The sequence below is a fragment of the Nymphaea colorata genome, chromosome 2, assembly GCF_008831285.2.
Source record: "Nymphaea colorata isolate Beijing-Zhang1983 chromosome 2, ASM883128v2, whole genome shotgun sequence".
Classification (NCBI taxonomy): Eukaryota; Viridiplantae; Streptophyta; class Magnoliopsida; order Nymphaeales; family Nymphaeaceae; genus Nymphaea; species Nymphaea colorata.
Genome location: NC_045139.1, coordinates 33,063,818 through 33,087,954, shown reverse-complemented (window position 1 = coordinate 33,087,954; position 24,137 = coordinate 33,063,818). Strand labels below are relative to the sequence as shown.

Here is a 24,137-nt window from a genome sequence, read left to right as displayed (position 1 = left end):
CTTTCCAGAAGCAGCAAACTTGCTTCTGATATTAGATTTTTTGAAAGTACAAAGTTGTTGTCCAGATTCCAGAGTAGTGCCTCTTGCTGCAACATGAAAGCGAAATAAAATCAGATGGACAAAATGAAAAACAGGTAGAATTTTGGAACCTGCAAGTAACGGCCACGCCGAGAGTTTTTCTTTGTACTGAAAAGGAAAAGATAGAGAAGGAGAGAAGGGAAAACCATTGTGGGCAGCAGCCGGCTTATATTTCAGTCGAGGATGGAGCATTTACCCAGGGAAGCAGAAAATTCAGACTGACAACGAGTTTTTGCTGGAGATCTTTATCTGAACTACATTTACGGAAGCCATTGACTGTCACATGAGCAGTTCAGGGTTTAAGCATTAATTTCACGGGAACTAAAAGCATAAAAATATTTAAATAAGTTTTTTTTTTGTTTCTGCTATGAGGTCTTGAATTTAATTTAGCATATTTTTGGTATTAGAAACTAATTTTAGATTCACTATTTCTTAATCATTCGGTGCAATGAATCATGAACTGCAGTTTTGGCTACTGAAATTCTCTTTGAAGATGGGAAAACAGGGGAAGTAACAGTGAGATCATGAACTGAGTCATTTTTCTCACGCTTGTTACATGGAGACCTTTGAATGACGAAATTCATGAACTCCTTCTCAAACATTTAACTTGGTTGACAGTGGCTTCCGTAACAGACCGCCATCATTTTCTCCCCCCACCACATGATGAGGCCAATTAATTACTCGATTGCGTGGTGAACCAGAATCTGAAGCCAGCAGAACGTCACCAACTTCTGCTCTCGTAAGAAATCCACAGAATTTTCTCTCTGTTCATCCGCTAAAACATTTGGAACAAACTCTTGAATTCTTCCTGCAAATGGCATCGTTTCTGTTTCACTCGCTTCAAAAAAAGAGAAAAAAAAAACTCCCTGCATTTTTACCACGGAAACACCTATGTTTGTCATCAGTACTATTTGAAAATTTATCCCAGACAAAAAAAAAAGGTTTTATGCGATCTGTGAAAATGGAAATCGAACCTTATCTCTCCCTTTCTCTCTCACATTTTTACCACAAATAGAAAGTTCTGCAGTTTAAGCCGTAAGGGGACCAGGGCGGCATTAAAGATTGTATAGTACGGAGCTTCGCCATGGATATAGTTCCTTACATCGAGCGCCCACAGTTATATATCCGGAGGAAAAACAGAAGGTTTACTTTTTCTTTTTCTTATTGGGGAGATGGACACCAGTTGGAAAAAGATCTCAAATGGATCAAAACGTGAACGATGCTAACCAGCCAGAATATTTTGTCATCAAGAATTATGTACTTAACAAAAAGGGATATGACAACACAGCAATACTTCTGTTACAGAAGAAGAAAGATGGAATCTCATTTCATTTCCAAGCTTCTGTAGTCCAAGACTCCTGTTTTGGTTCCCAGGAAGCCATTACAGCCGCAGCCTGCGTGCTGCACCCCAAGGCTGCAGCTCAAACACATGCTTCTTTTCAATGGCTGCGGTGGGGATTGAAAAGGAAGGCTTATGCACAGCTCAAGGTTCAGGCCACCGCCTTCCGCGCCACTCTCAGCGTTGCTTCTCTTCTCATCCTTGGCACCATTCTTCTCCTCTTTGCAGAAGGAGATGGTGGTGACCTCTGAAATGGGCTGCTCTTGGATTGGCCTGTGGGTTGTTGGATCCACCCCTCTGCTCAACAATTTCCTCCTGATGTGAGTGTTCCAATAGTTCTTAATCTCATTGTCCGTTCTCCCCGGCAACCTCCCTGCTATCAGTGACCACCTGTAAAAAAAAATCACATCAGAACCATGCGCCAATCTTAATCTTTTTTTGCTGCTCAAATACCAGCGCAGAAGAAATCAACTCAAGAGATGATTTATGCATGAAGCCTCCATCGTAGACGAATCCGAATGGGTTCATAGTTTCTTTCCTGATTTTTTAAGTTCAACAAAGATTAATGACTACCCATTGTTGGCTTCTGCAATCACTGCAAGTTTTCAATCTTCTTTTATGAAAATAGATGCTATTCGATCATACAGGACAATACCTGCAGGATCTTGGAAAAGTTTTGGGGAGGAAGATGTTACATGGTTTCTTCCCCTCTATTAATTTTGTATTCATTATTTTACTAAACCTCTGCCTCCTTTTGATGGCGCCTCCTTTTGATGGCCTCCCTATACCTACCACGTTGCTGTTTGATGGCCAACAAGGCAGTCAACATAATTCACCTTGATAAACTGAAAGCAGGGAATGAGAAAGTTAAGAAGACTAAAGCTTGTTTGTGGTTGTTCTTACTTGTTCCCCAACAGGCTGTGAAGCTTGATGATGAGCTCATCTTCTTCCTCTGTGAAGTTGCCGCGCTTAAGATCCGGCCTCAGGTAATTGATCCAGCGAAGCCGGCAGCTCTTTCCACACCGGAGCAGCCCTGCCGCCTTCGGCAGCGACCGCCAGCACCCTTCCCCGTGAGCCCGGATATAAGCAATCAGGCGATCATCTTCTTCCTTGGTCCATGCGCCCTTGTTGGTGTGAGCCTTTTCACAACAAGGGGACCTCCCCATTCTTAGAGAAGGAGCAAGAAGAAAACTTTCTATTGCAAGCACCAGGAAACAAAGAAGCAAGGGATTGCTCCTTGAGGATTTATAGACATTTGACTTGGTATGTGTCTTTGTTTCTAGAGGGGTTAGTTGGTGAGAAAAGTTTTTGTAGATAGACTGGCTGGTGGGGCTATCACACATTAAATATTGAAACTTTGTACCCCCTGAGTAGGTAGGAGGTAAACCCTTAAACTATTGGATGACAAACACATGATTCCAGATCGCTATAACCTTTAAAAAAATCACCATCTGAAATGCTTTCAGACCCATTAAGTGGTATGGTTCTTGCTATGTTTCTTGTCATTCAAAAATGAGTCCCGAGAAATTTCGGCCCCATTAAGTGGTTTGGTCCTTGAAAGGTTCCTTGTCATCGGAAAATGAATGAGAAGAAATTCCGGCCCCATCTAGTGGTCTGCTCCTTGAACGGGTTCCCTGTCATCGGAAAAGGAGGGCCGGAAAAATTTTCCGGCCTTATTAAATGGTCCTGTCCTTAAAGGTTTTGAGGTGCAGATCATCCTTCACTTCCCCTTTCTCTCTAGTTTTGAGCTTAAACCATTTATGGGATTGCATTCCACAATTTTGACTATTTCTCTTCACCTGTAAACTATCTGTTAATATTTCGATTTTGACTACTGCAGACAGCACCATAATGCACCTCTCCAATTCAAAGAAAAGAAAAAGGAAAATATCTTGTTTGGCTGATGGATCGCTGTGGCAAGCCTAGAGCAATGCCTGGGTGCTACTGCACTAATGATCTTTCTCAACATCCAGCCAGCGCATGCCCACAGATTCTTTGCTGTTGTTATGACTGTTATTATTGTTTCTGCCATTAATATAATTCTTTGCTTAACTTGATGACATCCACATAGATTTTGTAGTTATATATATATACCCACACACAAGAACACGGAAAATGAGAAAAGAATCATCTTGATATTTTTCCAGGCAGAAGCCTGCTGTCACTGTTGTTTGAGGTCAAATTAGGGGGGAAAAACATTCAACTGAATCAACAAAAGTGCAACTTAAGATTGGCTTATGCACTTGAAAGTCGTTGAAAAAGCAAACCAGCAACCACCCAAAAGCTGGATGGAAATTTTTATTCATGAAGTGGGGCACTGCAGGTTTTGGGGTTTGCTAGGGGTCACCTTGATCATGACAGGGAGTGAAAGCGGTTTGCATTAAAAAGGAAACTAGGGTTTGTTGGGCCTTCTAGAAGGGCTTCCTGAAGCAACTTGCAAGGCCCAAACCCCCCCTCCCTCTCTCTCTCTTTTTCTCTCTCTATCTCCATCACTCTCTGTCATTCTCTCTCTAGCCCAATCCTTGTGGAGTAAGTATGGGGTCACAAGTGGAGGTAGGAGAGAGAGTTGGTTCCCCTTTTTGTTGCTGAATGTTGGCAATAGCACCAGCTTTCTTAACAGGCATCACCATCTTCCTCCCCCTCTTTTCTGGCTTCATGCTCAACTCTTTCTTCCCCAGTGTTTCACCAGTTGCCATGAAAAGAACAACTACCTTGAGCCCTTCCCTTGCCCTTGGGCCCATGCCCCCAAAACAGTAATCTATTAAGTTTCTTTAATAAGGGTATGCTTGTGCCTTTTAGTTATAATCTCAAGATCATTTGTTGGGTCTTCTCCCACCTTTGCCTCCCCAACTAAATCTCTCTCTTTCTCTCTGTAGGTTTCACTGTTTTTTTTCCTCTTCCTCCTGCGCGGCTCGACTCAGTGGCCTAACTTTCTTCCCAAGCCCTGCACGTGATCAGGAACTGCACCACTATGAGGGCTAAACTGGTCCACCTGGGTCCCACTAACTGGGTGGCCTGGCCGCAGTCTCTCTGTCTGTGTGTGAGGTTCGTGCACCAAAGTTGGTGTTGTTAGGTGAGGGGGTTGTTGGCATCTCTAATAAATGACTGCATGTGCTCTCTCTCTGTCACTCTCTCTCTCTCTCTCTTTCTCTTTGCAAAGATTACAGAAAAGAATACTGAACCACAAGACCGCAGCAATATCATTGTTGTGCATGCATATCTCTAAGTATGAATGATGTTTATTAGGCTTAGCTTGTGATGATTGAACCGTCCTCACCATCCCCATCATCGTTATCAGCATCATCCTCTGAGCATCTAATGCGATTGCAACCAGTTCTGCCATTGCCATTACTGTTCCATGGCTCTGTGCTTCTCCAACAGACACGTGATCTCACTCCCTCTCTCTGTCTCTCTCTCTCTCTCTCTCTCACACACACACACACGCAGCCGAAATATCTAGCTATCTTTAATTCTGCAGCTGGTTTTGACAGGTCCAACTTTAGGATTAGTGGATGTGAAATGTCCAGACTGTATGACAAAAAAAAAAAACATGAAATTTTGATGATAGATCAGTTGGTATAGTGATTTCATACTTACCTCTCTCAGTTTTATTGATTAATGAAATCTGATTTATGTATCAAATTTATACGGTTTCTTTGTTTTGACGTTTCACGTTTGTTTATGCGATTAGATCTTTGAGAGGAAAACATGAAAAACGCTAAACAACATATCGGCCACGGCATGATATAATGATTCATCTTTTGATAATAAAAGGACGAGGGCCTACCCCTCAGCAGGTTTTTCACCGATAATGATTCATCGATATCTACAAGAAACTTGACTGCTTTAAAACATGACTCTTGAATTATATTTCTCTTCTATATATATATATATATATAGGATACATCAATCTTGGCAAGTGTGACAACTCGCTTCCTTCTCATTGAATACACAACTATAAGCATTAAATGGGGAGTGAATTATCTGAACGGTCTGTTAGAAATATATATATACATATATAAGGTGAAATCCTCTGGCCGTCTGGCTTCCATCCAATCATGGCTGGCCCCAATGCAATGTATTGGGCAGGCGTGAATTAAACACAGGGCAATATGTGCTGTGAGAGGCAGGAAGATTTCTCGATTCAAACCTGGGTGGAGAAATCCAACAGAGAGAGAGAGAGTTGATATGGAACCCCCTTTAGAGAACCAAGGCAAAGTGAAGGTTCACTACAATGTCTTGTTAAATGGAACTATATGTTTAGACCATAAGGTTTCCAATTTTGCTAGCTAGGTGATTTTTCTATCTATATATATATATATATATACTTGATCGATGACAGGAGCTCTGTACCTAATAGGGGACTGATCCCTTGCACACTTCTAAGTATCATGGGATCCTTGATGCTAACTGGACGATGCGAGCCTATAAATGGCGCCCTTGGGAAGTCACTCAGAAGCAAGAGAGAGAGAGGGGAGGCAAAGTACAAGCAGAAGAGGGAGCCCATGGACTGTAAATAGGCGTGGAGTTAAACGTGTATATTGAAGGGGCTTTACCGCTGCTCCCAAGTGGTTTCTGGTCAAGGTTTTCTTTCAAACTAATTTGAGAAAGGAAAAGCTGCAGAGTTTTCCAGCACTTTAGTGCGTGTTCATAAGCTTGATGGTTTCCTTAGAAAAACCATACATAATGATTATGTTCAGTGGGCTTTTACAGTCAATTTTTGTTCCCACACATAGAATGGAAAGAAGAACACCTTGTGAAACCACCACACCTATTACATTCTTTGTAGTTCACTTAGTAGGTGAGGTCCGTGAGGAATCTCTTTTAGATATCCACTGCTAAGATCAGTATAGAAAGAACAGAACCAACTGTATTGAAATCTTGACCGCTTTCAGTCTAAAGGTCTTAATCGAACATAATTTCAAGTGTAATAACTTGCCCTGCCTGAATGAGTTCTAGAGACGACTCATTTAACCATATCAAAAGGGTTACCTTTCTTGAAGATTTGGTCTGAAGATTCACGATAGGATATTGAAACAGTAAGGAACTGGACAATTTTCTGGCCACAAGATACTTACATGATCATATCAGTAGTCAAATTCAATTGAAACATAATGCTTCCTTCTACACATTTAGAAAAAAGTTTCTTGGTTCTGCTCTACCTGTAAGTGAAGAAAAATCGAAATGTCGGCCTATACTTCATTTTGTGCAGAGCTATTAGAGTTTTTGTGTACTGAGATTAACCTTTCCTACTCACTGTTTGTGTCAATGGAGATGCATCCTAAGGTGTTAAACTCAACGCATTCATAAACTCATAGTCATAGCTCTTACGTTTGAGCTCTAATGTGTGCTCCAAAGAACGATTAGATCCAGGAATCCTTTTTTTTTTTTTGTGCAGATTCCGGAGCTGACTGATGGTAGAGAGGTATGTGAAGAAAGAGATACCTGTCATCCTAGAATTGACTAGTGTCATATCCAGATATAACTCTGCCACTTATCTGAACCAGATAATTTTCTGGTGACAAGTGACTTACATGATCATATCAGTACTCTAACTCAACTGAAACATGATGCCTGCTTCTACACATTTGAAAAAAGCAAGTGCCCTTATTTCATAATTTTGAGCAGATCTCTTAGAATTTATGTACACTGAGATTAACCATGTATATTCCTTACAGTTTGCATCAATGGAGAGCTCTATTGTGTGCTTTGAAGAATGGTTAGATGCAGAGTTTGAATCAATTTTCTTTTGTATGGAATCATGAGCTGCTTCTGCTAGAGGCATGGAAAGGAAGAGATATCTGTCCTCCTTATTTGATTTGCATAGTCTAAGGGAAGGTCCAATTTGCTTACAGTCTGATCCAGTCCCCAAAACCACTGCTTTAATCATGAATCCTCTCATAGATTTGCTGCTTTCACTACAGCCATGTATGTGTTGTTTTCGTGAAAAACTCAAAAACCTGAGCTTGTTAGTGTCCAGTATTTTTTTTCGTTTCTCAATAGGCAAGCAGATCATTTTCTCAGTTTATGTCAAGAGATGCATCCCAAGTGCCAAATTCTTTACTTCTCAACTATCTTTATTAGACTAAATGGAGAGAATCATGGAAGACTTTCAGATAGAATCTTTTCAAAAATTGATCTACACCAGATTTGATTATTATCCATAATATTCTTATCAATATCTATTGTGAATTGGTTTCTCAATGTTGGGATGTTGAACTAAGCATAAGTACATGTTTTTTCCTCTGGATGGAGGCCCTTTATGATGAATCGTTTATACTAGATGTTTCCTTTTAGTCTCCCTTCCTTCATCTTTATTTATCATTTAAAGAACCCATTTATTCATTTTACGCAAACTTTAAATACAATTCCGTCGGTAAATAGACAGAGCTCTTGCTAATAAGCTTCCAATTTTATTGTTACATTAGTTGACTTATACTGTATTCACTAGCGAATGTCGTATACAGATCCGGATAGATTTTTTATTTTACCACGTAGCTTGTTGGCTTTAACCTGTTAGCAATTCAGATACAGAACTAATGTCTCAAGCTCTTGATATGTACCATTTGGCTTTGGATACTGCAGAGCCTCAGGTGAAATTTCAATACAGAACTTATCATGTAAGACATGTTCTGTCATTGTTCTAATATGAATATTCTGAATCACTTATAGATGTACTGTGAGTTCCAATTACTTGCATGAAATCTGTCTATATGCTTTGTATTTGAGAAAAATGTTGCTGTTTTCCTTTTATGCTGTTGCCAATGTTAATTGTGCTTGCAAAAGCTAGTAAACTTAAAAAAGCATGAAAAATCTTTGGAAACCCATTTTTCATGTTTAGGAACTAATTTCTGGTCTTGTAAAAACATATGAACTATCTCATAAGTAAAAAAATTTAGTCGACTTTTCCTCTGTCTTCTGTGCATCTTGCGACTAAAATGCAGAGATATATGCCAACTTATTTCTTGTACTCTGACGAAAATTCCTAAGGGCTATGAAATGGTTTCTTCGCATTCAGCTTTATTGATCTCAGGTCCATGAATTGCAGCGGGGATTCCAAATTATTTGTCTGGAAGATGAACTGATTATCTAGGATCTCAGGTCCATGAATTGCAGCGGGGATTCCAAATTATTTGTCTGGAAGATGAACTGATTATCTAGGATATCTTAAATTAGAAGTTCTAATATCTAATGTTTGATAAAGTAATAAAACTGCGGAATTAAGGTGGATTCTAAATCTCCAAGTCTCCACTCTCTCCACCAATACTTGGGTATCGCTTTCCTCTCTACATATAAGACTGAATCTGGTTATCAGACTTATAAAATGATTATTAGGATCTGATGCTTTCTAACCTCTTTAATTTCAGACAATTATCCTTTTATTGTTTCCTTGACGCTAACATACAAGTATGGTCTCCTGGTTCAAACGCCTAGCAATCAAAATAAAACTCAAGCTTTTGGATAATAAATAAAATCTTAGTCCCAAACCAACGGCCTAAAACATCGTTTTTGGCTTAAGAAAATCTTGACGAGAGAAAAGACACCAGAAAATTTTGGATCTGGAGATAATGCTGTGTGCATAACCACAATAAATAAAAATTTATAAGAGTCAAAAGGCCAATCACCACGCCCAAATCTACAGAAATCCACATAAATCGCATTTCTTAGAGATAAAAGAATTTATAATCCTAGATAAATTTACATTATTTTGTCTCAATTCCCAAGACCTAAGGGGCCTGGGGAAACGGTATCTGTATGATTTGCATCCCTAAAAGTCAGCCCTGTTTTCTGGTTGGTGCATTCTGCGCGTGAAGTTTCCCCTGAAACAGTAAACCTGAAAACTTTGTGCTATCAAACGCCCTGTTTAAAATTATTGCAAAATAGTTTCGTGGAAAGGTGTAAATTCTTTTATTTTTCTAATAAATTCTGTCGATTCAGGAGGTGTTCGGTGAACCCCAACTGTGTTTTTTACAGAAGAGTTGCCAAAATAGTACGTATGACATGAGAAGGCTGGACGATTTGAATGCAGACAAGACAATGTATAGTTCAAATGATCGAATTCTGTGAAGCAAGAAACTCTAAATCCATCTCCCTCTCTATATGGAACAAGACATACATCGTGGGCAAAGATTTCCTGCAAAAACAATTTGATTGGAAAGCAAACTTCATTAATTTGATTAGCTTAACACACGGTCATCAAGAATTGATTAATGAGGAAAAAGTCAGTGGCCATCCACTGTTGTTAAGATCTTAGGACTAACACTTAGGCGTCCCGCAGACCAACAGGCTCTAGAGGAGAACAAGTTCATCTCCCATAAATCAGAGAAACATTGTTAATTAGAAAAAAAATAAGAGGAAATGGAGAGAAGAATGGAAGGCAACAGATAAAGTTCAGTTCGGGCATTGAGGGCTCAGGGGAAGGGCAATCTCCTGGAAAACTTTGAGTCGCTTGGGTATCTTTCTCTGGCAATCTGCAGGATTTGCTGTGTCAGAAATGATAAAAGCGGCAGCTGCCATTATTGCTTCTTCAAACTCCTTGTTGTCAGGCCAGATGATGTTATCCCCGTCCTCCGCTGGTTCTGCCAAAAATGAAGTCTTTATTGATCTTTCTTCAAATTGGTCCATCCCTGTTTTCTTCAAGCCCTCCAAATCTTGGTATGTGCTAATTGACCTCGTCCTTTTGAGGTTAGCAAGAGGATCATGAACGGTTCTCTCAGAGAGGACGTTTATTGGTTTTGATGAATAGAATGGTGGAGCGTCAATGTTTAGGATATTCTGTGATAAAATTGGTTTGGTGCTTTTCTGCAATGGAGGAAATGCATTGCTGTCCATATTGATAGAGTTGAAGTTTTCATCTGCATAAAACTGTGTGCAAGGCTGAGGCTGCCACACTGAGGAAGACATTTCATGTAACTGGCCTTGACCATTCATAGATTCAAGATCTCCGAGCATCTCTTGCGCTCTTTCATATGCTTTTAGATGAGAATCAACCCCTCGAGGTCCATCTGCTACAGCAGGTTTTACTCTTTTCAGAGTTAGTTTTGCCTCTGAGATTCGTCCCTGCTTCATCAAGCAGATGCCCAAATTGCACATCTTGTTATTATCGGGAGCAATTGACAGTGCTTTTCTGTAGGCGGCTTCGGCTTCAACATAGTTGTTCTGCTGCATCAGAGCCCAACCCAAATTTCCCTATACAAGAAGTTGATTGTTGAGAAGGTATATCAGTACTTGGTAGCAGACAGTGAAAATGCTCCCTGTGGTGATTCAAGGGTAACTCTTACCAGCAATCTAGTTGTTTCTTGTTCAATGGAAACCTGAAATTTCTTCCCTTGAGATCGTGCTGTCTTGGTTCGTTTGCCATTAAATGCCATTCCTTGTTGAATTAGCACCAGCTTGTGCCTCAAAAGAGTAATCTGATCATCTAACCTCCCACATCTCTGCAGAACACATCTTACTTTTCTTAAGTTCCCAAGAGAAAAAATAAGAACAACAGACGAGGGTACAGAAAGGAAAGGGATGAAGGTTCTTCAAAAATCAAAACAGGAGAGACCAACCTTGTATAGGTCAAGGAGAATATTATCAAGGGACTCCTGAGCACTTTCTGAGCACTTGCACCTCAGAGATTTGATGGCTTCAATGGCTTCCTCTGCTCGGTTCTGCTGCTTCATCACAATGGCCATGTCCTTGAGAGCACTATCAACTCTGTCGCCCGCATTGATCGCTGCCCAAAAGAGAGCAATCGACCTATCTGGGTCCTTATCTACCAACTGATCCATACATGTCACAAATGAAAGGAAAAATGAATAAAAAACAACAAACAACAGAAGCAGGAAACTACCACAATGAGAAAAAATGGTTCATCTAAAAATCAGTCGGGAAATCCACATGAGAACGAAGGAAGGGGAATGGCATCAGTTCATGAAGTCTGGGAGCCTACCTGAACATGCTTGGCTTTGACGTAGGGAGTGTCTCCAACTGGGACTTTGTGAATGACGTGAAAGGAGTCCAATCGAACGTGCGGATTTCGAATCGCTGGAAGGGGCTTGATGGGCGAACATGGTGCAGATTTTGAAGGTCTTAGGGGGAGCGCCATCGTCACTTCCAGCAGACTCTTCCTTTATTAGAGATGTGATACAGTGGGTTGGTAGATCGATCTTTAATATTATTCTTCTTTTCAGAGAGAAAAAGAATGAGAAACACCAAGGAAGAAGCAGAGCCCAGGAAGGAATGAGAGAGAGAGAGAGAGAGAGAGAGAGAGAGAGAGGAAGCATCTGTGAGATAGACGATGGATCGATTTGAATAGGTGCGGAAATTCTCGACCGTTGCCGCGTTACCGTTGGATAGGAAACAAAAACTAGCCGTTGCATGCTCAAAAATGGCCCGTTGAACGTGGGAAGGCGGAGGTTTTAGAAGGGGCGATGATTTTGTGGGGCCCCGCTGGCGACAGGGCATAAGATACACGTGCACTGGGCCACGGACCCGATATCATTGAGCAATTTTTGGAAACGTGAAAGGATTCTTTCCAAATCCTAATTATTTGAAGTGATTAGATCTGGATCCGTGACAATTCTTTCTTACATCAGTTTATTTGGATGTATAAACTGAACTTTCTTGAGATGGAAACTAACTCATGAGATCTTTCTTTGTGAATAAAGGTTTGGGGGCCTAACCCCCTAACAGACATTCTCCGGAACCCATAAGATATTTTCAACTGATAAAACACATCTACCCAAGTAATCAGCAGATCAAGCATGCATTTTCTGTGGTTCAAACTTGTATCCAATTCGTGTAACCAACATTTTCTGAAAAGTGCTTCTGAATTATTCTGTTTATTTTAGTTGAGAATGAGACCTACTGCTCAATTGAAGGCCGAAGCCCCAACCCAAATTTGTCGTGCTAGGATACAAGGCTTGCTTTTAGTATTTGGGTTTGTCATCTACTACTACAAATCGGTGACATTCCTTTTTAATACAAAGAGTTGATGTCCCAGAAATTCAAAACAAAAATTGGCTGCCTACCAGCCCCCACCTCATTTGGCCACATCGGTAACAATGATTCGGTTTGTTTGTTTATTTGTTTACGTAGCAACTGATTCATTTTCTGATCGAAGCAGCCCCTTCGATCTGGTCGTGGTGCACATGAGGTCCAAGAAGACCCAGATCTCATGCATGATTAAGTCGTCTTGCAGGTGGTAACAGCCTATACCAATTCCAAGGACTTCTAAGAACCTAGTTCGGATGTCGTATGTGGCTCCATTAGTTTGTCGCTTTCTCTCGTGTTTCTGATACTTTCAGGAGAAAGATTTCATAGAACGAGAGTCTGCCTTTTAGTTTCAACACGGAATGGTTTTTTCTGTTTTGAACGACTGGTTGGGCATTGGAGTTCTTTTATAGTATGGTTGTAGTAGTTTGCTTTTAAATGACAAGTTATTGTTTGGAAATTCACTTGCCATGGGTATTCTTTTTCAGACAAAATGGAGATGATTCTGACCTCACAGTATTTTAAAAATGTTCCATTAGATAAAAAAAAAAAGAAAAACTAGTTACGATATCTGCATCTTGTTTATGATTAGCATGTTGAGAGCACGATTAAATTGGAGTATCTTTAAATTCACCAACTGTTCTAGTCTACTTTGACTTTAATTTTACTTCTTTATCACGTTAGTTTTCAAAAAATTCATCTATGATCCCCCTGTGATAAATCATCTTTTCAAATGGCTTCGTCCTGTCTCAGTCACCCTTGACGCGATTACAAGGACAAAAGACATTTCACATGCAGATGTGGCGAAGAGAGAAGTTTTTGGTCACTACAAGCCACCAACAGCTGCTTACACCATGATAGAGCACTGTTTGTTAGAACCTTTCGACCGTTTTTGTAAGGACCTGAATTTGGTTTTAGAACATTTCGACTGTTTTTGTGTATGAATCAGAAATCATGTTTTACCAGCAAACCTGTACATCAAGAAAAGCCAAGTTTACCTATAGCTATCATACTCCTCCGGTAATGATTCCTTTCCTTCCGATGTGGAAAGATGTTATTCAGGTCTAGCAGATGCAATTCTGACGTAAAAAAAAGAGCCTAGCTCTTCGGTAGTTACTGAATTTTTTCTCACAGTTGCTTCAGAATCTTCAAGAGCAGACAGCAACTGCTTACCAGTACGGCACAACCTGATGAAATTCTGGACTGTGACAATCGACCTCTAATCCATAAAAGCAGAAGCGAGTACAAAAAAATAGAAGAGCAGGAAGGTTTTTAGCAACAGACTTAGCAATTCAGTGGTCTGTATTTACAGGATTTATCTTCCATTATTGCTGGACACAAACACAATTGATCAAGTCGGGGAGGTGAAAAAACCAAGAAACGAGGAAAGGGCACCCCAGTAAACCAGGTGTAAGTGTGAGTTTGGTACTGGAGAAAAGGCTCATTCATGGCAGAACATTACGCCCCTACAGTTCTCCACTGTAGCTCAATCTGAATTCTTCCATTCCTTGAATCAATGAGGTGGTATTTCTCATTGATTCTTCTGTTGCTGACAACATCCGAGAGATTGATATCAACATAACCCAGAGACTCCTGATAAAAAAAAAAGGCACTTTCAATTCAACCACTAGTCTGTCATTTATGGGAGCCACGAACAAAACAATGAGGAATTGAACCCTAATGATTGAAACATTTAGAAGAACACATGAAGGGAAAAGGAAAAGCGAGAATTGATCACAAAAAAGCATTCAATCTATCAATAAGGGTTTCTTCACTAATCACCAGTAAAAATGTAGGTAAGCAGGGAACCATGTTATTTGTGTTATGTTGAAATAGAAAACCGGTCCTGTGCCACTGAATCTTATTGGCAGGAGAAATTGATAGCACTTGATAAAAAATGAAAATCAAGCATACTGAAAGGCCATTGAAGCAGGAATTGCATCGAACAGATACAGGAGCAACAAGAACCTGATTGCCTTGCGTAAGATAGGAACATGAACTACAAAGACGCAAAGGCATCACATGTGAAGCGACATGAATGACAAGAATGGTCTGTTAAACTCATCCATGTAAATTAAGTCATCCTTACTTACATTCCCCAAAAACATTAAACTCTTTAAAAGTTATTGCTCCTCATGCTACATTAGCTTATCTTACCAAACCTAAAGGCAATTATCTAGTCGTACATGACAATCCAGCCACAAACTTGGTTGTCTAATAAAAATTTTCCTTTTTGATACTGTGATGTATCGACTCATCAAGTTTCTTTGAGAAAGAGGTTGAAACTTGAAATAAAGATGGCCCAAGGAACCACCAAAAGACAACAAGAGAAAGGAGGAAGCTTCGGCAGTCCAAGTTAAGACAACGTCCATGAAATAGAAACCATAAAGACATTCACATACTGTATGTATGGAGCAGGAAGCCCAGGAGAAACTGACATAGAAGTAGCCGTCATATGAATTGATAATCTGACAACTCAAATGATGTAAAAAAAAAAATGAAAGATTCTATACCACGTGTCTCTTTTATATGCCCAGGTCATTTTATACGAAGAATTGTATGCTCACCAATCTTTCAGCTGACCTTACCTATATTTCCATATTTTTTCCACACAGCTACAAGGATTCCCATTCTCTTACAGTGCTTGCATTTGATCCAAGTAAAGACTTTTATATGGTTAAGCACACAAGTACTTACTTGATGAACTCCATGTAAATTAGTTAAATTAAAACACCCAGACAGACACACACATATAGTCCTGAGTAATCTTATATATCGGTTCATAGTCTTTTTTAATGTCCAACCAGAAATTTCTATTATTACAATCAGGTCACTGTGTGTAGAATTAAATGAGTTTCAAAACTGCATGATATGTCACCTTCATGATTAAGTTCATTTTCTGTGGGGAGATCAAAACATGAAATCTAAGTTATTATCACCATTTATATCAGCAGAAAGCCTTCAGGAACTTTTTTTCTCAAGTGAATAAAATACATGGAAGTGAATAAATATTCACCGATGCAATAGTTGACAGCTATAAGCCTGTAAACTAGCATAAGGCAGTCAAAAATATCTAGGTATAAACCAGGACAGAGGCAATCAACAAATGTCATGCTCTAGCCAAAGAATCCACTCTGCCTGAACTGAGGTGAAAGATTGTTTCATACCTTTGAATGTAAGCCAATGCTAGGTGGCCGACTAAATACCTCCACATGGATGCGTTCATTAGTTGGTGGCTCTTCCAGTGTAAAAGTGAACTCCTCCTCCCACCTAGGGTCTCTGTTTTTCTTGATATGCTGAATCCACAAGAGTAGAAGGTATTTTCAGCAAATGATCACAATTTATAACCATCAAACTGCCAGAGGTGCAGCTACAAGTACATCATGATACCTTAGTTTTCTTTTCTTCTCCCTTGAAGAGAAGTCGTACATAGGGATTTGTGTGATGCTTGCCTTCCAGATCTTGAGCTTCATGCACAATTATTACAAGCAGACCTCCACCAGCAGGTGTTCCTTCAGGAGCACTCTCAACTGCACCTGTCTCTTCATTCAATTCATTTGCTAAATCCTCTGCTTTAAATGGTTTATATGTCACATCCAAGGTGATTTGTCCGCGTCCCTTTTCATTTTGTGGGTCATTAGGATCCATATTTTTAAGCAGGTCAAGTGTCAAAGTTTTTAGCTCATCATGAGGCAGATCATTCAAAGGAATGACATTCATTCCCATCTTCTCATGCTTGCCAACCTAAACAGATTATAAGGATGCAAATATTGAAGTCAGCATCAGATGGCTGACACAAATGAAAGAATTATAAAAAGAAAAAAAAAAAGCAAAAGTCAGGTACCTGTTCCCAATCATATACAGTGAACTCAAGGGCTTGAGATTCTGGATCCTTCACAATAAAGTTAAATTCCTCATTCCATTCAGGGTTCAGATTAGTGTGCTTGACAGTTGTTTTCTTAGATGGAAGCTTATCCTCTGTAAGCTTAAGTTTCACATAGGGATCAGACTTGCCCAATAAGTCTTTCTTCTTTAGCTTAGTTGCTCTCACAACCTTGACTTGAAGAATAGCGACTGGTTTCTGCATGGCCCTGGGCATTCATACAGAAATCTTGAAATTGTTACAAGTAATCACAAACAGAAAAGTGAACAAATAAATATAACCAGTAATGTACTTTGAAAGATCCATGATTGCCACTTCCAGTGTCTTAGGCCATAAATACATATTTGCAACCTGATCCTTGATAGTCTCCTGCAGAAGATATTAGAAAAATGAAAACAACAAGTGAAATTATAAACCAATTTTTTTAAAAATTCAGAAGGTGGCATTAGCTTCTGGTTTGTATGAGTTATTTATGGAAGAAGGGTAACATACTAGAACTCTTCGATAACTAATACACAAATGATAACTTTGCCATTCTTTCATAAGTATGGTCAGAAATATGACCCATCAAGCAATCTAATCAGAATAGCCAATAGGAATGAAACCAATGCAAGAAAAGAACGAACTGTTAATATGAAAGCAAAAGTACCTGAACAAATCTGTAAAGGCCAGGAATGGACATCACGTCTCCCCCAAGAAGTTTTAGTCCAAAATCAACATGTGGCTACAGCAAGAAAAGGTAAGAAGTTAGTTGGGCACCGAACATGAAGGAAAAATGCATTCAACAGAAATATATAATAAATAGAAATAAGTTGTCAGCTACCTTCTCCATTAGGGAGACAAGAATTTTTGCAAAACAAGGAAATGTTGGCACCAAAGGCTTCAGAGTGATTCTTGGAGAAGCAAAAACTTGCAAATCCACCAACTGAGGTCCCACGAAAAAATGTCAGCACATTATCTTTATTCATTCAAGACCTACACATTTAGAATAAACAGATAAACCCTACAAAAAAAAAAAAATCTGGAATTCAGGTCTTGCACCTAATATATACTTGTGTTGTCAAGTAACAGAATAACCTATCATGACCTCTAATTAAAATAAGCAGATGCAACCTAGAAACATAACACCTGGTAGGGCTGCACAACAAGTTGAGCAGCTTGAGCTTGGGTCAAGCTCGACTTGTATAAGCTCGGTTTGAGCTTGACTTGTTTATTAAGCAAGTTGAGTTCGAGCCAGTAGTTAAACTTAACAAATTAAATGAGTCCATCTCAAGTTGTATCTGCTTGACTCATAGAACATTTAGTCTCGTCAAGAGCATATAGATATATAACACTATTGTCATATAAGATGCCTTTGGTGTAATGGGCATCCCTTGGGTTATCGCACAATTGTCATATAAGATGTCATTAGTGTAATGAGCATCCTTTGGGTTTTCAAATAAAGTATTCTGCATCAAAACTCACCATGCTTTCCTTTTAAAGTGTGTGTTTTAAAAATATTAATCTTTTTATACTTGGCTCATCTAAGCTTCTGAGCTGGCTTTGAGGTTTGTTGAGCTCAACTTGGCTGGAGCTCAAGCAGTAAGATGTGAGCTCAAGTCGAGTTCCAGGCGAGCTCAAGCTTGCATACCATGACATTAGCCGAGTTTGAGCTGTGCCTAGTCATTAAAGAGGTCAAAAGTCATCATACACTCAGGTGCTTCACTCCAATAATTTACTTTTCCTGCTAGATAAGGAAGTGACCTGCACAGTTGCCTTCAGCCCAAATGCTTTAACTGCCACAATAACATTCGGATTGCCCGCCCACTTAAATGATGGCTCCATGATCAGCTCCTTCTCATCAGTAATATAAACTTTCATTCCTATGTAATGTTCAAATTGCAACATAAGTGGAAATTTAAATAAAGATCTAGTCTGAACAATAAATGACACAAGATAAAGATATAATAGATGACCATTTAAAAGTTGATCAGACATCACAGACTAGAATATCTCAAGCTGAAAGATACATATTCAGATATAATGGTCCACTACAGGACTAAACCGAAAAGACATAGAATGACATTGAAGTAGCATCCTTATGGGCATCCAAAATAAAATCTCGATGAACAACAAACAATAGGTACCAGAACTCTCATTAAATATGGAATGCTCATTTCCTGGAAAACTTTTAGAAAATCAGAAACCTGTTCCTCCTAATTCATCAACTTGTGAGAAACATGGGAATAAATGGAAATTTTGTTTTCCATTGAATAATTTTTTCTTTCCAATCATCAGAAAACATGTTTATGTCCATGTCCATGTGCTTTCCATGCATTTCCCTTGTATGATAAAATCAATTTTCAATATGCAAGACAGCATATGTAGTTTAGAATCTGAAAAATACTCAACCTATAACATGTCATAATTCATACTTGTTTTACAATTTTTATTTAGCAGGTTTTGCCAAAGTGAGAAAAGTCACATAATCAAACAATTATACTACTAAAGTAGCTCAGACGTGTGCGTATTGTACCTTACTATTGATTTATATTGCAAAATTGAAACATTTATAAGAAAGCAAACCAGAATCCAGAAGTGATAAAAGGATCTCAAATTCAATGAAATAAAATAAGCTAGTAAACCTAACTTGTTGAACCATCTAAATATCTACCTTTCAATTCCCACAATCCCAAAATCCTTTTCTTTTCTTTTTTTTTTAAGAGAATCAGTCATTTGAGTTGGTTTTTTAAGTTAAACCAATTGTTCTGTGTTTGGTGTTGATTTTTAAAAGATACATGTATCGCAACCATTTCATCAGAAAGAAGTCTGGTATAAGAGAAATTTAATTTCTGAACAACAGAACCAAATTCTCCATATAAAGTATTCTTTGTATGTATTCTCAAAAATATTTTTTTTATCCGAGAACGGGTTTTCCATGTCCTGCCCACAAGTTTGGAAATGTTAAGACTTTAATTCTGGAAGCAGTCTCAGGAGCTGGTCAAACCATGCGGAAAAAACAAATCTATAGCCCTGGGCTCTAGTGTAAAATTTTGTTCAATATCAGCCTTTGATAACTGTTCCATCAAAGTGGACATGAAACCTAACATTCAACTATTCAAGGTGAGTGAAGCATAGAAACTGTTAATTGGTGAACAGATGCAAGTAGCTCCATTGACTTTCTGATGTTTGAACTGAAATCTCTCTCTCTCTCTCTCAACATATACACACACACAGATGTTGCCTGGAGCATGCAGTGGCATCCACTAAGAAATAGCTAGCCCCATAATGGGCAAAAGGTACAAAATCAACCTACAAAATATATCATGACTCTTTGGATGAATAGCTGCAAACAAAGAGAAGAAAATGGGTATGCCTCTCAACTCTCAAGACCATAAAAAATGAATGGTGAAGCAATATTCACTGAAAAGACCCATTTGGAGGGTTGAAAGCTAATTTATATTAATGAATCATAGACTCATAATATACTGCTATTCGTAATAATAATTTTTGTAAGGTAATTCCTTATGGCATAGTTATCTAACAGTAGACATTTGCAAATACTTCAAATTTAAGGGTCAGCAACTATAGATGCTTGAAAAGTTAGGGAATATTCATTTACTCACAGACTCGTGTCTATATATATATATATATATATATAACACATTGCTGTGTCACACTTCTAACACAATGTAGCAGAAATTGCAAATCAACCTTTGTGTTGAGAAAGAAATACAAGTCCTAACACATTATATGCCACTGATCAAATTGAATCACATAGATACAAATGCTTATTGAGTGATACAAATTTGAAATGGTATTTTTAAGCTGCCAAAGTGAAGGGGTTCAAGCTCAGAGCTCATCTTCCAAACTTGAATTCATTAGATCACATAGCAAAATGTCAGGCAAAATGAGAACTGTGAAACAACTAAGTTACCTTGAAAAGTTGGAGGAAGGGTGCCCAGTGTAAGAGTTTCAAACTCAACCGAATCAATCTTGAACTTTGGAATCTGCTCTGCAATGATTGGCTTTGCTATCTCTTTTGCCATCTTACATACAGCCTATACCCCAAGAAAATACTAAAACTTTTTATAGGTAACACAGAAGTGGACTGAAACTCAAGAATGGATTAGCTATCCCAACAGTGAAATCAATCAAATTTCTTATCTTAGAGAAACACTAGCCACGATAGTGGGAGAAATTTCACTTGGTTATGAGCACAATATTGTAGCTAAATTGAAGAAAACTGTTCAAGATATTATATTTGTTGAGGAAAATGGCTAAAGTAGCAATACCTTATCCAAATATGGCCACATATTGCTAAGAAACTTGTTTAACCAATCAACCTACAGGAACCAGTATAGAGAAAATGATCAGTAAGCATACTATTCAGCTCTAAAACAAGATGCCACTTAGGAATATGTTCTGGTCTTAAGAGTTTTAGATACATACTCTCTCATAGTCAGGATTTTTCACCCACAAGGGTATCTCAGGAAGCATGTGCTGCAAAGATTTTGAGTCATGCTCAACAAGAGGTCGAACTGTAGGATCCTGGTTAGTTGATGAAAAGGAATGAAAATCAGCATATCAGGTAAAAATCCATCAGAAAACAAGATAAAACCAGGAAAAAATGTCACTCTTCTAGTTCTAGTCTGCAAACAGTAAACCAAAGATGACGTCTCTGCAAGCACAGACAAAAGTTGAGTGATACTTTTTCATGATGGAAGTGTGTAAGGATCCAAAGCCATTTCATGATTAATATTAAAATGATTCCCGTTTTATGTTCGTTACGGTGATGACCTTGTAAAACTTCAACCATCAACTAGACAGGTATGTATTTGCAAGCTTGGAACATTAGATCCCTTGAAAGATCAAATAGGATAGTTCTTGTAAAGAAGAAAGGCGTATTAAGGAAAACAAAATCAAACAACAAAATGGAATAACATCTGAACCAAGACTTTCATAATGTGGTAAAGCAGCCATAGAAGGAAAAAGTGTTCCAAAATACTTCAAAATCTACTAATCAAGACTTTAAGGTTCAAGGCAAACAAAGCCAATTGCCACATATCCCTCTATGTTCAAATGAATTCATCAGCAGCAGAACACTTGCCACATCGTCATAATGACCGGATGCTAAAGAAAAAGGATATAAGAAAAGCAGTTAAAGCAGATAGCAGACATGGTATCTACAACTATGCATCCTAGGCAAGCTTTACAGAGAGAGAGAGAGAAAGAGAGAGAGAGAGATAATGCCAAAAAAAACTCCACGTTGATCCTAGAACATGTTTTTCCTGACCTAAGAACAGGAATTTTGAAGGGCGAATGTTGGTGATTTTCAGGCCTTTGTTTGTGTAACCTCTGTAAAAATGACAAGCTGTGGTGATTAAACTAAGCACATAGGTCACCAACTGGTTTGTCCAATTGGACTTTCCCACATTTAGATATGATGTTTTTTTCCCAAAAATGTGATTAAAATTATAAACAAATTGTTCATCAGTCACAGAAAATCAGAAGAAATACCCAGTCCCATATACTGTCCTGCAATGCGCAAAAAATTATGAAAACCAGTGAGGTTAAACTGGATTTTTTAGACACTAAAGAGTTAAGATGTCCTCTTTTAGTTTTCCTACACCTTCGACATTAGCATATTCAGACAGAAGTTGTCTACATAACCATTGGCTTATGGTTGTACGAAGGGAGCTGACGAGTAGATCGCAGAGTGCAGGTTAGTGTGGGTTTTGACTTTTGATACAGTCCACGCCTTGAATCAGATGGAAGGGCAAGATATCCATAGAATAAGGTAGGCATCTGCCAAATGCACAGTGATTTGTGCGGCTCGATCCTTCAGTACATCTAACAGTATCTGCAGCTCATTTCTTACTAGAAAGGAGGGAAAGTGACATAGCACCAAACCCCATCAAATTGCCAAAATTCTCATTCAAGAAAATCTTTTCAGGTGAGGTTTTCCTTGTGTGTTGTATCTATTCTACGAAGGACGAAGAAACAGAATCAGAAGAAGTGCACAAAGTGCCCAGGCACTAAGCCGTAACGAAGCCGTAAAAATATTTAATAAAGGTAAAAAGTGACACGATATCAAGAAAAAATAGAAAATTCTGACTCATTTATGCTTATACTTTCCGCCCCTTCTTTAACAGCACCGAATTAACCACTAATTTTTTTATTATCCAAATAAAATGCGAGTGATATGTCAACACCATAGAAAACAAGCAAAACGAGTTCGAGGAAATTGTATACATGGAGGATCCAAGAGTCATAGTAGTAATCACTAAAACAACAACAAGAACAACGCTGGTTTTGTTATTACAATTATTAACAGTATCACCATTAATTACTGTTACTTTGCAAATCAACATCCTCATACCATGAAATGCATCGTCGAGCTCAAGTTACACAACCATGGCTTCTGGATGCATTCTTCTTTGAACCACATGAGGAATGCAGACCACAATTCCCCAACAAACTAAAGAGGAGGAGGGGACCCCCCTGGAACAGACTCCCAGATCAACCACATTAGAAACTAACGCCCAAGAACTCGACTACATTCACTCCCATGAAAAGTTAAACCACCAAAACCACGACCGCATGAATCAAAGATTTTCTTTCACAGGCACACCCACAAGCCACGCATGCACAAACACCCATCTCCCCCAAAACACGAAATAAAACGGATCAAAGAGAAACCCAAATCAAAGGAGTTGCAGAGAGAAAAAAAACAAACTCCCAAGACAGAGTCATACCTTGACGTCATTGGGCTGGAAGTAGATGAACAGGTAGTACCCAATTACCAGTCCTACAGAAATCCCCACCCCAAATCCCACGAAACCCAGCAAAGAACTCAAGAAACCCATCTCTCTCTCCCCTCTCTCTCTCCCCCTCCCTCTCTCTCTCCCCCCACAATCAGGAACCGGGAGTTACCAAATTTGCCATCATTTATTTATTGGATCACATCTCTCTTAGAAGATAGAACGTGACGATGTCGGTAACGCCAAGAGAAGGATGGAGGAGAAGATGGTGGAGGTGGTGGTGTGGATGGTGGTACTGGTGGGGCTAACAAGGTCAATATAGAGATACGAAATTGTGTAATAAATGCGTTCTCTACCGCCCCCTTCCCTTTTTTTTACTACATCGATCGATTTTCAAGTTTAGAAAACAAGAGGGAGGCGGATGAAAAACCAGGCGTTTCTCGTGCCCCTCGCTCGATTCCATTCGCTTGCCCACTCATCCCTTCCGTGTCAGTCATCCTAAAGAAAAATAATTGGCAGGATTCGACCAATTTAATAAAAGAATCATCCCCATAAATAAACAACCAAATTCGTTTCAAAGCAGTCATGCTAATTATCTTGCCTTGTGCAGTCCAATTCGTTGTTTCCCTTGTACTCCGTTCTTTTCTTGCAGTGGGCGCTCTTAATATCTGTTTTTCAAAAATCTCTGTGGTTTGTGATTGTTTGGTCATTTTCCATATATATATATATGTATATAAACTCAATGTGGTAGGTGATAAGAAGTCAAGGTTTTGAAATTTGAAAATAAGATTATGTTGAGAAGCTAGGTACGCATGAACGGCTATAATGCTTTATACTTCTTGTGGCCCATGGCTTCTACAGACAGCAGTTGGTGTGAGCAGAAAGGAGTGTTCTGGTTATTGGATACAGTCAAAACTACCAGCCTTGCTTTCCCTTTTAGTGCATGTGCTCTGTCCTGTCAAGAGTTCATGCATATGAAATAAGTCTTATCTCTCTAAGAAGTTTTGAATGTATTATGATAAGGACAGCTTACAGATGTCGGCAAGCCGACGAGACACCTCTAAGTAGATTTTATATTCAGGCCCCAACCAAAATGGAGTATTCAGATCCCTGA

The 24,137-nt window shown here is 38.9% G+C and overlaps 3 protein-coding genes and 1 long non-coding RNA gene across 4 annotated transcripts; 1 reads left to right on the top strand and 3 right to left on the bottom strand.

Moving 5' to 3' along the window:
* Nucleotides 1–1,235: 1,235 nt before the first annotated feature.
* LOC116249213 (myb-related protein 308-like) lies at nucleotides 1,236–3,106 on the bottom strand. Its single transcript, XM_031622418.2, has 2 exons — nucleotides 2,321–3,106; nucleotides 1,236–1,807 (listed from the first exon to the last, which is right to left on the bottom strand). Exons 1-2 carry the CDS (start codon nucleotides 2,758–2,760, stop codon nucleotides 1,402–1,404), a joined length of 846 nt encoding a protein of 281 aa, XP_031478278.1. The 5' UTR covers nucleotides 2,761–3,106; the 3' UTR covers nucleotides 1,236–1,401.
* Nucleotides 2,545–6,408, top strand: LOC116249214 (uncharacterized). Its single transcript, XR_004171106.2, has 3 exons — nucleotides 2,545–2,680; nucleotides 3,258–4,197; nucleotides 4,294–6,408. It is a non-coding gene; the product is annotated as an uncharacterized LOC116249214 (long non-coding RNA).
* Nucleotides 6,409–9,563: 3,155 nt separating this feature from the next.
* LOC116247185 (protein POLLENLESS 3-LIKE 2) lies at nucleotides 9,564–11,691 on the bottom strand. Its single transcript, XM_031619198.2, has 4 exons — nucleotides 11,355–11,691; nucleotides 10,972–11,184; nucleotides 10,699–10,854; nucleotides 9,564–10,606 (listed from the first exon to the last, which is right to left on the bottom strand). The coding sequence occupies exons 1-4, from the start codon at nucleotides 11,508–11,510 to the stop codon at nucleotides 9,809–9,811; spliced, it is 1,323 nt and encodes a 440-aa protein (XP_031475058.1). The 5' UTR covers nucleotides 11,511–11,691; the 3' UTR covers nucleotides 9,564–9,808.
* A 1,791-nt stretch (nucleotides 11,692–13,482) lies between these two features.
* Nucleotides 13,483–23,485, bottom strand: LOC116247880 (synaptotagmin-2-like). The gene is made up of 12 exons (XM_031620290.2): nucleotides 23,018–23,485; nucleotides 20,712–20,810; nucleotides 20,555–20,605; nucleotides 20,197–20,320; nucleotides 18,024–18,142; nucleotides 17,104–17,205; nucleotides 16,930–17,004; nucleotides 16,573–16,649; nucleotides 16,242–16,488; nucleotides 15,788–16,141; nucleotides 15,565–15,693; nucleotides 13,483–13,990 (listed from the first exon to the last, which is right to left on the bottom strand). The coding sequence occupies exons 1-12, from the start codon at nucleotides 23,126–23,128 to the stop codon at nucleotides 13,856–13,858; spliced, it is 1,623 nt and encodes a 540-aa protein (XP_031476150.1). The 5' UTR covers nucleotides 23,129–23,485; the 3' UTR covers nucleotides 13,483–13,855.
* Between the last annotated feature and the right edge of the window lie 652 nt (nucleotides 23,486–24,137).

Coding starts and splice junctions, on each gene's coding strand:
- LOC116249213 (XM_031622418.2), bottom strand. CDS start 2,760: ATGTGTGATAGCCCCACCAGCCAGTCTATCTACAAAAACTTTTCTCAC. Junction 1,808..2,320: donor CACAGCCTGTTGGGGAACAA/GTAAGAACAACC, acceptor TTTTTTTTACAG/GTGGTCACTGATAGCAGGGA.
- LOC116247185 (XM_031619198.2), bottom strand. CDS start 11,510: ATGGCGCTCCCCCTAAGACCTTCAAAATCTGCACCATGTTCGCCCATC. Junction 11,185..11,354: donor TCAAAGCCAAGCATGTTCAG/GTAGGCTCCCAG, acceptor TGTATGGATCAG/TTGGTAGATAAGGACCCAGA. Junction 10,607..10,698: donor AAGAAACAACTAGATTGCTG/GTAAGAGTTACC, acceptor CTTCTTGTATAG/GGAAATTTGGGTTGGGCTCT.
- LOC116247880 (XM_031620290.2), bottom strand. CDS start 23,128: ATGGGTTTCTTGAGTTCTTTGCTGGGTTTCGTGGGATTTGGGGTGGGG. Junction 20,811..23,017: donor TCCAGCCCAATGACGTCAAG/GTATGACTCTGT, acceptor TCAACTAACCAG/GATCCTACAGTTCGACCTCT. Junction 13,991..15,564: donor GCATTGGCTTACATTCAAAG/GTATGAAACAAT, acceptor TTTTTTTATCAG/GAGTCTCTGGGTTATGTTGA.